The 13,910-nt window shown below is 50.5% G+C and overlaps 5 protein-coding genes across 5 annotated transcripts; 4 read left to right on the forward strand and 1 right to left on the reverse strand.

Moving 5' to 3' along the window:
• Window positions 1-3: 3 nt before the first annotated feature.
• Window positions 4-2,640, forward strand: VTN00DRAFT_1305 (uncharacterized protein; the record flags this gene model as incomplete). Its single annotated transcript, XM_069427398.1, has 5 exons — window positions 4-248; window positions 311-404; window positions 452-1,748; window positions 1,813-1,850; window positions 1,909-2,640. 5 exons carry the CDS (start codon window positions 4-6, stop codon window positions 2,638-2,640), a joined length of 2,406 nt encoding a protein of 801 aa, XP_069292007.1.
• Window positions 2,641-3,917: 1,277 nt separating this feature from the next.
• VTN00DRAFT_1306 (uncharacterized protein) lies at window positions 3,918-4,390 on the forward strand (the record flags this gene model as incomplete). The annotated part of the gene is made up of 2 exons (XM_069427399.1): window positions 3,918-4,101; window positions 4,224-4,390. 2 exons carry the CDS (start codon window positions 3,918-3,920, stop codon window positions 4,388-4,390), a joined length of 351 nt encoding a protein of 116 aa, XP_069292008.1.
• A 1-nt stretch (window position 4,391) lies between these two features.
• VTN00DRAFT_1307 (uncharacterized protein) lies at window positions 4,392-5,316 on the reverse strand (the record flags this gene model as incomplete). Its single annotated transcript, XM_069427400.1, has 5 exons — window positions 4,392-4,544; window positions 4,606-4,740; window positions 4,796-4,993; window positions 5,128-5,155; window positions 5,249-5,316. The coding sequence occupies 5 exons, from the start codon at window positions 5,314-5,316 to the stop codon at window positions 4,392-4,394; spliced, it is 582 nt and encodes a 193-aa protein (XP_069292009.1).
• Window positions 5,317-7,386: 2,070 nt separating this feature from the next.
• On the forward strand, window positions 7,387-8,537 carry VTN00DRAFT_1308 (mitochondrial 54S ribosomal protein uL24m; the record flags this gene model as incomplete). The annotated part of the gene is made up of 2 exons (XM_069427401.1): window positions 7,387-7,803; window positions 7,887-8,537. The coding sequence occupies 2 exons, from the start codon at window positions 7,387-7,389 to the stop codon at window positions 8,535-8,537; spliced, it is 1,068 nt and encodes a 355-aa protein (XP_069292010.1).
• A 370-nt stretch (window positions 8,538-8,907) lies between these two features.
• Window positions 8,908-10,511, forward strand: VTN00DRAFT_1309 (uncharacterized protein; the record flags this gene model as incomplete). The annotated part of the gene is made up of 4 exons (XM_069427402.1): window positions 8,908-9,031; window positions 9,105-9,452; window positions 9,525-9,881; window positions 9,946-10,511. 4 exons carry the CDS (start codon window positions 8,908-8,910, stop codon window positions 10,509-10,511), a joined length of 1,395 nt encoding a protein of 464 aa, XP_069292011.1.
• Between the last annotated feature and the right edge of the window lie 3,399 nt (window positions 10,512-13,910).

Genomic DNA, 13,910 nt, shown 5'->3' on the forward strand with positions numbered 1-13,910 from the left:
GCGATGCCTGAAGCCGAACCTGCCTCGGTGATTCCGGCTCAGCTTTCATTTCTTGCGATCTATAATCCTCTTCTAGGAACGACCGATGAGACGTTAGAGGAGCAAATCGTCTTCTACTCTTCCAAAGAAACTCGATCGCGACGGACGAGGAGCACGGATGCCGAATCTGCTGCCACGGAAAATAAAGATGACAGGAACGCGAAGCTGCGTCAGATAGGGCTGGCGCAGGGGATGGTGAGCTTCGCCAAGTGGGCACTGCTACATCGAGCTGCATACGTTGTCGAGCGTGATTTGACTGACCGAAACCCAGAAACTTTTCTGAAGGAAAGGCTGTCGATTATGTAGAAACGGAGAAATCCCGAATTGTCCTCCATGAACTGGAGAAGAATTGGTGGATCCTAGCTGTATGACATCCTACTCCTCGTACGTCTACTGTAGCTAACGGATCAAGTCCGTTGATCTTACTCGATTGCCTTCGAATCCAGCTCCGTCGAACGCGTCTGCTGTTCCCCGATTTGAGTATTCCTCCAGGGAAGTTTGCCCGCCGCAACTATTGGTTCAACAACTCCGGCGAGCGCACTCTGTCTTCTTACTTCACCACGACGCAACACTAGATAATCTCTATAAACGAGTCGGCAGGTCTACATTCTGCAGCTTTCTCGGTCACTTCTGGGCAGACTTTATATGGAGCTGGGATATTCTTCTCCACGGGAATCCCGCTGTAGATATATTTAATGGTATCAAACTCGCCGCAGGCGGAGAGCTCGGAATTGGCGTCGGCGAAGAAGAATGGGGAAGCGGAGAAAGAGAAGTCTTGGAGGACTTCGTTTATAGGACGGATGGACTTGTTGATCTCGTCGTTTCGCGATTTGGCGATGCACCAGCGCAGGTTAAAACCCCTGCCTCGCCGAGTACCCCGAGCCACTCCGATACGCTGTTTGAAGAACGCCCATGGCTTGGCTCAGACATATTCCCGCGGCCATCAGATGGTGTGATATTCACAGGCGTGGGAGCGATTTCAAGGTCATCTTTGGCACAGGTTTCCTCATGGATGGAATGGATCTATAGATACGGTGAAGCTGCATACGGAGTTGGAGAAAGCCCAACGTCAATTCGACGCCGAAAACAAAGAAAGAGGCGAGACAAAGCATTACGCAGAACTGCCACTCCTCAGTCTGAAGCAGGGGTCAAGCCCCCGAAGTCTCCGAAGCGCAGTTTCTCCCCGGGAATACCGCCTCCACTCGTCACGGCGACACCGCAGCCTCCCCAGACTTCCCAAGTGAAAGAACGGCCTCGGGCGAGCAGTGATAGCATACATGATAGGGGCGATAATTCGGATAGTTCGTCCGTATTTGGAACAGAAACACTTATGAAATATCTGACACTAGGGTATGGAACATCTTGGGGCTTCTCGTCAACAACCCCTGCTCCGCATCCCCGCGTGTCAGAATTGCGGCAAGATGGGTTGCAAGCAGAGGCTGGTCAGAATGTTAATTCTCTAGCTGGGGTCCCCGAGGCCACGTCAGAAGGCAGCGCCGGCAAACGAGGCAAACCTGCGGATGATACCATAGGAAAGTTCATCATTGGTCTACGTGACGATCCTGAGAGTGAGGAAATGGACGACGAAGACATGGAAAGGAGCGAGTCCAGCCGGGACCGCGGAGAGACAGGATCGTCAAACAATAGGATGGTGCTTAGGACCTTGCATCTACGAATGGCTACGTCCACTCACGGTGAAGATGTAGAAGGTAAGGGCATTTAAAATCCTTCCAATACACTCCGTGTCAAAAGATAACACGTTGAGCACCTTAGCGAATGAATATAAGCAAGTGCAAGCAGTGGTCTATGTGGTAAGTTGGCCTATCAGACATTCCTGCCAAAGAGTATCCTTGCTGAGACGCAAACTAGCATCGTCCCTTCATGTTCACTTTCCTCTTCGAGCTTGATACGCCAGCGCTTGCGAATCCCTCCTTCTACCGCAGTATCCACCATCAACTCGGACCTCTCCAGAAACCGCTTCTGTCCTCGACGTCCCCTGCAAACATATCCCAACGGATCTCCATGTCCGACGTTGCCTCAAGCTCCAGAAGGAAAACGTCCACAGCGACCCAACCGATCTACGATCTAGTCTATGATCCTTCAAACATGACCGTACGGTCCTCGATCCCCAACATCCCTGAACCCGGTACTTTCGCAGCCGCAGAGCCCACATTATCCCAAGACCCCAACGTCCCGCTCTGGTCGAGAGTCGAAGCCTTGACCGTCCACCACCGGCTCCTAAGCACCTACATCGGAACAAGATCACGACCACTCGAGATGGAGAGAACGTGTAAGACCAGTCGAGGCTGGTGGGTTGTCTGGCTCCGCCTACCAAACGGCAGCAGCAGCAGCAGCCCTAATAATAGTGATAATGCTGCTCCCAAGGAAGCATTCCTGATCCGGAAAGCGAGCGACTATGCCTCTTCCGCATCCAACCACTACCGCAGCGCGAGCGGATCGACGTTCTTCAGAGATCTCAGCGGTGCGTCGTTGCCACTCGGCTCGTGGGGATCGAGCGTGATGGGACCGAGGAGGCTGGTGGAAGGGGTTGGGATCGATCCGCGGAGGTACATCGAGGGTCTTTTGAGCTTAAATAGATAGACGATAGGATATAGCTAGGTAGAAGGCATATGTTCTATCTACATAGAATAAGTTCATGGGATGGAAATAGATATTTCGTTGTATAAAGGGATATATTCGAACTTGGCAAGTTGAACACAGGAGTACTTCCCCTAGGTAAATTAGGTAAATATCTGACTTAATCCAATAATATAGTCATCAAGTAGCCAGTCACATAATGGAACTGGGTAATGTGTACATACTTAGACGCAGTCACACAGACAGACACCGACCAGGTTGGATACCTAGAAGGGAGACATCATCACAACAGACAATGTAGAAAGAGAGACTAGACTGCACTGCATCTGCATCTATTGCTATGGAACATACAATCCTAAGTACAACAAATACTATCATCTACTAGATATACCCCCTATATCACATTGTAGCACATATATATTACCTATACATTAAGTACCTACCTAGGTAGTAGGTACCTCCTTACATCCATCTACACCCATCACAAGCAACAACAGACTCTAACCCTGCACCAGACCTCCAACATAAATGCGGAAAATCACACAGGAAAGACATGTCTCACCGCCTTTAAGCGGCAGTATTGGATGAATGAAGTACTGTAGAAGCAACACCAGGAGTCTTCCAGTAGAACACACTAAGCTATCTAAAGGGATATGAACCTCATCTTCAAACTCACACTGTCACGATGCGCACAAACCTTTCCCACGCGCCCCCCATGTCAACAACATTCAAAAAAGCTACAGGACTTCTTGGTCCATGGTCATGAATCGTGGATGTTAAATTTCTACCATTGTTTTCTTTTGCGCTGATCTACAGATATTATCCTATACCACTCACTGGAAGTGAGCAGAAAGAAATGTGTCTCTGAGGCAAACGCACAAGCCTTGTCGCTTTGACAAGTTATTCCCAAGGATATCAATATAGCTTGAGAACCAGTCTGATTTAAACTAAGAAGTCTTTGCGTACGCCCGATCTGTCTGAGATTACTACACCACGCGGCATGTGCTGTCATGGGGAAAACACGTGAGATGATTGCTAACAGGAACACAAAACCAGAACCAAAAGGAAAGCATAGGGGAATAGGGGGGAGGATGTGGGAACAACACAAGGTGAGGACAAAAGCAAATGGCTTTATGGGGCAATTGGGGGATTGATTCTAACCCTGCGCTTGACAATGTTGACATGATTTGGCAACCACAGAGCATTAAAGAGAAGATAGGAAAAAGAAAGACTGCCTTGTGCGAGACTTTGGGATATCATTTAGGCCCATACCCAGTCTTATGCGAGAGAAACCTGCATGGGAAATCTTGGAAATCTTTTACCATCTCACGGAGCTCCGACTTTCTTCATCAAACCCTCCAGGATACTTGACGGGGCAATATGCGAATAAAGCCATCCTCGATTGTTCGTCGTCGATCTGCACTACTCCGGTAATGATGAATTCTGCAAGACCGGGATTGCCATGTGATCGAACCGCCTGGTAGGCACTATCGAGGCCCGAAACCCACAAGGTCATGAAGACAACGCCTCCCTAAGACAAATTCTGCAAAAAAAGGAAAAAAAAAGTCGACCAATTGCATAGCCAGATAATCCCATCGAAGCACGTGTGCCCGTGATTCAAACTATCCACACCATTTCAAGGCAAATATGGCAACACGACAACGGAAGACAACATCTGAGAAGAGACCAGAGCTTGAGACGCTTATCCGTTGAGAATCGCCACCTGAGAAGACCTGGAGAAGGAAACAACTAGATTACAGAATGCGGCACTTGTGACCCTTCTTGTGCGGCTTAGTCAGGAGGGCAGCACGGGTGGCCGACTCGAAGACCTCGCGGACACCATCGTTGGTACGAGCAGAGCACTCGAGGTACTTGTAGGCACCGATCTTCTTGCGGACTTCCTCACCCTGGAGAGTCACAGGGTTAGCAGCCAAGTCAGGTTGGGCGAGGTGTTGCGTAATCACATACCTGCTCGGGAGTAACCGGCTTCTGGGAAGTCTTGTGAAGTTCCTCGATGGTCTTCGGGTCGTGGCGAAGATCCTTCTTGCAACCGACCAGAATGATGGGAAGACCCTGGCAGAAGTGGAGAACCTCAGAGATCCACTGGAAGTCACGTCAGCTGAAACTGTGAATGTCGGGCAAGGGCGAGTTATCCCACCTTCTCCTGGACGTTGTCAAGGGAGTCGGGAGAGTCGATCGCGAAGCAGATCAGAATGACGTGCGAGTCAGGGTACGAGAGAGGACGGAGACGGTCGTAGTCTTCCTGACCAGCCGTATCCCAAAGAGCGAGCTCAACATGCTTTCCGTCGACCTCGACATCGGCGACGTAGTTCTCGAAGACAGTGGGGACGTACACCTGGGCACGTCTCGGTCAGCTTTTAGAAGCTCCTGCACGCCGGTGAAGCGGGACATCAGGATCCCCCGTGCTGGGACGGGAGGTGTTATCAGGATCTAAGGAGGGGGGGGAGGACGATGGGAGGGAGGTCGAACCTCAGGGAAAGTGCCCTTGGAGAACACGCTGCACAAGAGAAACCACAGTCAGTCTACTGCCACAGATGGCATCTCAGGCCGGTCTCGGCCTGTTATGGGGATGGAAGGATGGATCACTCACATCAGGAGACAAGTCTTACCGCAGGCACCGTCACCCACGATAACGAGCTTGCGGCGGATCTCAGCCATCTTGACAGGGAAAGGCTGAAGCTGTCAGCAGATGGAGAACAAGCAAGAAGATGAAACGGCGGGCAGAGAGCTGGATAGATGAAGGGGTTGGAGGGAAGGTGGATGTTGGGTTGTTGACGTGTTGTGGAGGGAGATGAGGACAAGAAGGGGGACAGGTGAAGCGGCCCTGGGAGACGGGGGCAGCACAGCACGTACGGTTCAGGGAGCAAGCGCAACGGCGCGGGTGAATGGCTGGAGCAAGAAGACACAGATAAGAGAGAGAAGAGAGACTCAGCAGCACAGGAGGCAGACAGGACAGAGATGGGAGGACGTTGAAGGGCGGAGAAGCAGAGAGGATGGGGGATTGTATGAGACAACTAGGCGGAAGCACCAGAGGTTTTTGGGCCAAGTCCCCAGAAGCGCAGCTGAGGCTAGGCGGGAGTTGAGACGGTCGGGGGCCGGCAAGCGACACACAGCTCTTCTCCAGCAAGGCAGATCCCAAGAGGTACGGCGCACGGAGTCGCGGTATGTGGCTTGTGTGGAATCTCGCGCCCGGCTAGGACCACCGTGGCTGGAGGCTGACGAGTGCCTATCTTCGCCCTTCTGCAACGTGCTGGAATCTGCCCTCTCGCAACGGCCCGCGGCACAGCGTCTGACGACTCGCTGGGGGATAATCAGGATGCTGCCCAGACCGGCCGCTATCCATGGAATACGTAGTCTGTGCTCCTTTGCACCGGCTTTGCCTTGTCTCAAGGCTTTGTCGGCCGCCTTACGCCGTAAACTACTGATTGAGTATCGACTACATACGGGGCCTGGATTGCGACAGGGGTCGTGTCGGTAGGGTCATTCGTCCATTACCTTCGAAGCTCCCGCGACAGCTCGTGACGATGGCGTTCAAAGAGGCTTTGGAAAATCAACAGAAAAAAAAAGGAGGCTATCTGATTCAGACGCCTAGCCCGGCGCAGCTCTCTGCTTGATCCCTGACTAGCTCCCACAGAGCTTCACGTGTTCCCGCATCCAGATTCCGCATCTTCTCACGCCAATCTTTACCGCAATTCGAGAGATAAGGCTCCCAGGTTCTGAGCTTCCCCATCACATCTGAACATGCAAGTTCGTGCCGTTCGCAATATGCAGTTGGGGGACCCATCACCGACGATCCGGATGCTGCGTAGCTTTGTGGAGGGAAGACGGCCATCTTCGACGGTCGACTGTGGCGGTGCTGCGCTCCTATCCCTGCTCGCACCGGACCGCCGGTCGATTTAGGAAAACGTCATCTGAAACATGATTCCGCTGTTTCAGCTAGCCTCTGCTTTGTCGTTAAATAGTAGGCAATAAAGGCCTACGCCCCAGTCATTTCCGTTCAATAGTTCTGCATAGATGACCTTTGTTTGACAGGTGGAGCAAAGCACATTCGACCGCACAGCCACACATGGATCCGTAAGAGACCCGCAACGAAGGTTCCTGCAGCATCGTCTCTAGACCGGCGATATGTTTATGGAGTTAATAGCATGGCCGCAGGAGCTTCCTTTCTTTTTGCATGTCGAGAGTGCTGATCCAACGGTCATGAACCCAAGTTGGTATGGACAGGCGTTATTCAGGGCTGACACTTGCGGGGGAAGGTGCCGACAAGGCCATCCTCAGAGCCACATGGCCTTGGATCTCGATCTACAACAATTATCAATCTTCCCTATAGTGAAGCTCAGACCCTGATGATCTCTTTTTTTCGATTTCAGCCTCGTAGTGCGGGTCGCAGATACCTCCCTGAGGTTATCACACGCTCCGGCGTTTCCCTGCGGTTTTCCCGGAGCAGAAGCTAGTAGATGGGTTTGTCATTAATCAAGAAGAGATATCCGCAGCCTCGATTGAACCATTAAAAGATGATTTTTGCCATAAGCGCACACCTTAAGCATGGCCGTGTTCCCTCAAACTGCTTCATTTTCCCCTACGGAGTATGCTACGGAGGACGGAACACGCACTTGGTCCCAGCCACGTGATCCGTGATAGGGCTCCAATTTTCAAGCCCGGCGAACTGGCTACACCTTGGATGATCCCCAGTCGCCAATAGCCAAGGTCGATTCACCACAGTCCAAGATGCAGAAGGTCATCCGGAGGACGGCCCTGGCCAGGAATCAGGCCCAACGGAAGGCCAATCTGGCCGCCAAAGAGCGGCAACGCGAAGAGTTCAAGTCGGCCCTGCGGGAGCGGTTCGCATTCAACCGAATGCAGCTCGTCCTCGAGCGCAATGAGAGAGAGCGGCGCCGGGATGACTGGATGCGAGGCCCATTGGCTCCGAAACGGGATTCCGGTCTTTCTGAAAACGCCTACGCTACCCTGTTGCCTCAATTCATGAACCCGCCCAAGGTTCCCAAGCACCTGCGGAGGAAATATATCAACGTCGCCGAGGGAGACCGGGTGTGTATTATGAAGGGAAAGGATAAGGGCAAGATTGGTAAAGTCAGAACAGTGGACGAAGAGACGGAGACTGTGACCGTGGAGAATTTGAATATGGTACGGCTGGCTTGGAGAGACAATGCTTGTCGAGGTCGCATCTTGCATCGGAACAAGTTTCTAATTATGTTGAATCTGTGCAGGTCGACGTCCAATTCCCCGACTGGCTGAGCGAGCAGTACGGAAGTAAGCGGCAGTTCGAGCCCGTCCCCCTGCCTATTCCTATGGATGATGTCCGGCTTGTCGTTACCCTTGACGACCCGGTGACCGGCAATGCAAAGGACGTCCTGGTCAAGCATGTTCACGCAGGTGAGCCTATCTTGGAGCGGGAGTACGGCTCGAAAACCCCCAGACATACGAGATATATCGCCGGTGAAAATATCGAGATCCCTTGGCCCACAGAACGTCCTCTCCAACTAAAGGACGAGGCGTGGGACACACTACGAATGGAAGTTGAAACTCCAACCTGGATGCCATCGCTCCTCCACTCGCCCTTCCCACCCAGTGTGCTTGACGAACTCCGGAACAAGTTCTCCAAATACCGGACACGACACGACCCAGAGTTTGTCGAGGCTAAGAAGATGGAAGACCTCAAGCAGGAGTATCTGCAGAGCAGGACGCTACTAACCCCGATGGGCGAGTTCCGTGAGATGATGCGCAAGAAGAAGGAGCAGAGGAGCAAGGCTAGACTGGACGCCGATGGAAATGTTGTGATGGATGATGAGACGGCCAACTTTATCGATCGCTTCATGAAGCAGAACGCGGAGAAAAAGAATACCAATGCGGCTTCTTGAATTTTATGCCGTAGTGTTACGACAGCACAGAGGGTTCCCAAATCGATTTACGATTAAATTAGCATGTACACAACTGTATTGTAGAATAAGACTTCGGTGTTGTATATGGTCAATTCCAGTCTCTACTGTTATGAATAGAAAGCAAGTAAAACAGCAAGTATTGACGGCGCCTATTCATCTTTTATTCAGCGGTCGGGTGAATACTATTGGCTTGCCTTGGATGGAGCTCGGCGTCGACAGGCACATGGTCGGTACTCCAGAGCCCAGGGGAAAAGGAAATCAATCAATCCAACCCGCACAGCTTCCCACCCGCTCCCATCACTCCTTCAAGTTATCTCGCAGGTCCATCTGCTCGGCTGCCGTGATAAACATGGCATTCGCGGCAGTGAACGCGAACGCGAACGCGAACGTGAACGTGAACGTGAACTTCTCTTTCATCGACAAGGCTTTCGCTGCCGATTCCTCGCTCCGGAAGCGAGTCTACGATGCGATCAGTACGAGAACCTCCCGACCATCCCAGTAACAGACGATTAAGTGCTAACTGGTTTCTACCAACTTTTTCTATAGGCTCGGTTCCCCAATATGGACCTCTCTTTGAAGATATCGCCAAATACACATACAGTCTGCAAGCCAGCAAACCGGACCTTTCCCACCCTGCACCGACTGCAGAAGTCGTGAACGAGGGACCTGCGGTCAAGAAGCGGAAGCTGCTCAATGGGGATGCTCCTCCAAAGGCGCCTGAGCCGTCAGCTGGTCTGACTTTAGATGCGCCCCTGCAGTTCTATATTCAGGATGTATCCTTTTCAGTGCCACAGCGGAAGAAGCTCACGCTGGAGCTGACCGCGGGCGGCTACCTTCGCGCGAGAAACCAGACATCCAAGGAGGTGGAGTTTGGAGTCGCGCTGTCACAGATACGTGAGTGCAGATTTACAGTCCGATGCGATGTCTCTTTTCGGGAGCTGTTTCTAATAACTGTATCGCGAGCAGACCATGTGCTGTGTCTTCCTGTACCGGAGAAGTCCCAACGACAATTCAACTTTTGTATTGTCCCCCAGTATGGCGATGGAGTCACTCGCCCTCCGAGCGGCGAGGCAGTCCCCGAGGCCATCGTCTGGACTGTCGCCGATGGTCCTCCCAAGGCAGCATACTCTCGAACCGGACAGCAGTTGGGTGTCGACAGTGAGGAGACGGCCGAGAGCCTGATCCGAAGGACGCTGAACAACGTTCTCCCGCACGCGAAGGTCGTACGTCCAGATGAGAAGGAGTTTGTGAGCGCGATGCCCGAGGCGCATCGCAAGGGTGAGAAGGCATTCCATGTCAAGGCGTTCCGTGGTAGTAAAGAAGGTACACCACCCTCGACTGAGTCCTCAAAACTGTATGTTCTCATGACATTTCTGACTGATTTCAGGCTACCTCTTCTTCCTCTCCACGGGCATCTTCTTCGGCTTCAAGAAGCCCCTCATCTTCTTCGCCTTCGAGAACATCGAATCCATCTCCTACACCTCGGTCCTCCAACGGACCTTCAACCTCAACATTGTGACCCGCCCCGCTGCCACTCCAGGCGCAGAGACGCAGGAGTTCGAGCTTTCGATGATCGACCAGGCCGACTACGCCGGGATCGACGCGTACATCAAGAAGCATGGCCTGCAGGACGCCAGTCTGGCTGAGGCACGGCGCGCGAAGAAGTACAATGTCAACGGAGTCAAGGCTGAAGACGGCGCTGGCGCCGAGGGTGAAGGACAAGAGGGGGAGAGTGAGCTGCAGAAGGCTCAGCGCGAGCTCGAGGACCAGGAGGATGAGGATGAAGAGGACTACGACCCCGGCAGCGACGGCGACAGCGATGGCAGTGGAACGAGTAGCGAGGAAGAGGACGAAGACGAGGGCGAAGGTGACGAAGATGACGGAGAGGGCAGGAACCTGGTCGAGGAGGAGCTTGGTAGTGAGGCCGAGGAGGTCCCAGCTGATGAGCTTTAAAAACATTTGCAGGCTGTTATTGTTGATCTAAACAGGAATCGGGTTATGGAAACACACTGTATTGGGAAATTGACGTGTATAGATATATAACGACGGGATATTTGCCGGTTTTCTGAACTTCCCTCGGTTGTCCTTCGACAGGCAGATTGTCGGCATGGGGTGTCGGAATTCCTTCTAATACACAGCTATCTGCACATGTTACGACTTTGCTTCGTGTGGAATTGCTTTGCTTTTGCCTTTTGAAGGAGGGACACACCATGAGTTTATTATATCGATTTTTTATACCAACCCGTCTTCGGTTTCGGTCGTCGAACTAGGCAAGGACCTGTCCTTTTCTGAAATTGTGTTATACAGGTTTGTTTCACGCGGTGTTTTTCGCACATGTAGCTAAAGATCGCGAGGCTTTCTCCCAGTAATACCACAGAGAGATGTTACGAAGAGCTTTTGCCAGGCCATGCTGATGATTCTGTTTGGGCCAGAAGATGGAAGGAGTGTTATCTGCTATCTGAGCTTTATCTATAAATAGATCCGCTGTATAATTCCATTTTTAAGAACTTTTGACTGTCCAAGTCTAGGGCTCACCTCTCTGTTCTCATGAAAATTTCTCAACTCCCTCAAAAGCATCTCGGTTGGAGAATATCCTGCCAGATACTAGCGAGCAAGGCCGTCTCAGAATTCTCGTCATGAAGTACATATCCATACGGCTTTTCCGGAATTCTGTAGACATGTCAACATCCAACCCAAGACACCAGATGTACTGTCTGTGGTCCGACGGAATGAAACGAGCTTGAGAGATCAGACGAAACGAAAACATACAGGCTAAAGTTAGTGCGTGAAAGATGCTGTGACAGTAGGTAGATTAGACAGTTGTTTAGTTTAAGTTCTTTGCTCCTTCAAGGTAGAATGTAGCAGTCAAGCTTGCGCCGGAAGAGTGTTGGTCTTGCTTTCAATGGTCGGTATACCCGTGTATCTACGTACAGATTGTCCAGCTCTTTATTGTTCTCCAAGCCTCGTTTTGTTGCACATACACTGGATTTGCTACCTCGTTGCACCTATTCCTCGTTGAGCGTATTGCTGAAAGTTGGCACAAGCCATCTCCAGACACGCATTGTACGATGTAGCCTTTTGGCCGTGCATCTATCTTTATTAGGCTGATGGATATCATGAAGTGGTCATCATTAAGAGGGCAGTCCATGGAGCCCTTCGTTAGATTTAGTATCTCGTATCTAAATTTATGGGTCCTTTGCTACCGCATACTGTCCAGTATTGGTCAACGCGCCTCTATGCTTGCGAGATGATGTCGCCACTGATCCAAAGCCTGGGTAACCAGCATTCAGTCTTTACCTCAAAAAGGTATGTACATATCTCTCTCGGAAGAAGGAGCCACATGCCTTGAAGAAACCTCCCAGAAACAACAACAAGGAATGAGAAAAAGCACATACCTACCGAACTACCCGTAACCAGACTAAAGGACCAAATGCTCGACCCAGCTCGGTATCCTACCAGCCATGTATGCTGTTTCAAATTATATAACAAGCCAATGGAAGATTAAACGTACCAGACATTCGGCTATAACAATAACAATAACAATACCTTTGACGAGGAGCTGAAAATCGACGATGTATGATATATGTACAGTGCAGGGAAAGGATATAGAGAAGAAGACCCTCGAGCCATCTTTCTTTCTTTCTTAAAGCCATTTATTTCGGGTTATCTGTTCCCGACAACAGACAACAGAAAACAGAGTTTAGTTTAGGTTGGAATTCACGTGGTCTAACTGACGATCGAGATCTCACCTTGGCCTGACCTGACATGACAGCGGGAGGTTGCAGATGTCGGTTCAGTTACTTAGTAGATCTGGATCTAGATCCTTATCGGTTCCATGCAGATACTTAGTGACTAGGAGGTAGGTTCCGGCACTACTAGACTCAGACTTGGCAATTAGGAATATAATGGTATGGTTCTTTGACTGTCAGTCATGTTTCACTTAGACATAAAACCCTGCCACTTGGAGGAAAAAAAAAAGAAAGAAAAAAGCACGGGTAATTTTGTGCATGTCTCCAGGTCCTCAGCAAAGGCTGCCCTAATTTGTTAGAATGCTACCTAGCCCTGGTAGTACTGTACCTTAGGGACAATCACATGACAGGCATGTATACCTCGTATCAACCTTCTACAACAAAACAACGCCACATGCCAGGAGAGACCTCTCAGGCATCTCGAGAATTTTTTTTTGCTACCACAAACAACTTATGAAGATGAAACAATCATAAGGGACATCATTTAGGATGTAAGGGGTGCCACAAACCCCCCTTACCCCCCCAAAAAAATTATGCCTTTGTTCTAGTATTCTAGTAGGCAGGGATTTCACTTTTCCTCACCTATTCTATCATATCCTATCCTAGACCATCCCCCAAGCCATGCCAATGCCAATGCCAATGGCAAATGCGAGGTGAGGACTGAACCCCGAACCCGAATCCGGGGCCGTAAGTGAGCGATTGAAGCAAAGTTCAGTTCAGCCCAGCTCGGTTGGTTGGCTTCTGTGGTTATTGGACTCGAGCCGTTTACCTATCTCGGTTATCTAACACTAGGGTCATCTATTATCCCCGTGTTCTTTCTTTATCGGAAGGGTGAGTGAGTGAGTGATACCGACGAGAGGGCATATCATATCCCAGAAAGGGATATAGAAGAACAGGTAGATAGGTAGGTGGGTAGGGGGTTGATTGGCTACCTATCTTCCCCTTGAGCCATGCAGTCATGCAGTTATGCAGCGGAAAGGAGAGGGGAGAGATGGGGTAGTACTTGATATAATATGATAGAGCTCCCGAATTCAAATTACGAGACCATCTCATGAATGAAAACCTGTATTGTACTGTACAGAGAATGTTCTACATGAAGTGTTCTAGTTCCGTGCTTTGCTTAACTACAACTGCATAGACAGATAGGTGGTCTTATTTGACTTACTAGAATTTTTTTTGGCTTAACCAGGTACCTACTTTACTAAGCTATCCCGCGGTTCTAGAAGGTTGAGGGCACAGTAAGTGCCACTGCAGTAGTCTTGTTCTAAGATCATAAGGGTCTGCGGTGGTGTTAGCAGATATAGGGCTAATGGTCTCCAGACCATGTATTTGGAAATACGGAGTCGGCTCCAGACGCTAGTTTTAATTTTTTCAAAAAGCACGTGTTTTATAAGTAACAGCTATCCGATGATAGTAGGAAACGTGGGATCTATTGGATTAGGTACTCCGTACCTAGGAGATATTCAAGGCCTTAGGGCCCTCAGGTGGACTGATGTGTTCAGGCCCTATTTCGACAGACAATCCCAAGGACAATCCCAAGGACGCCGATCGATTTCACTAGAGACTGGTATATTACAAACGCGTCTGACGATGGCGTTTCCCT

The sequence above is a fragment of the Thermoascus crustaceus genome (assembly GCF_041956765.1).
Source record: "Thermoascus crustaceus strain CBS 181.67 unplaced genomic scaffold VTN00scaffold_1, whole genome shotgun sequence".
Lineage (NCBI taxonomy): Eukaryota > Fungi > Ascomycota > Eurotiomycetes > Eurotiales > Thermoascaceae > Thermoascus > Thermoascus crustaceus.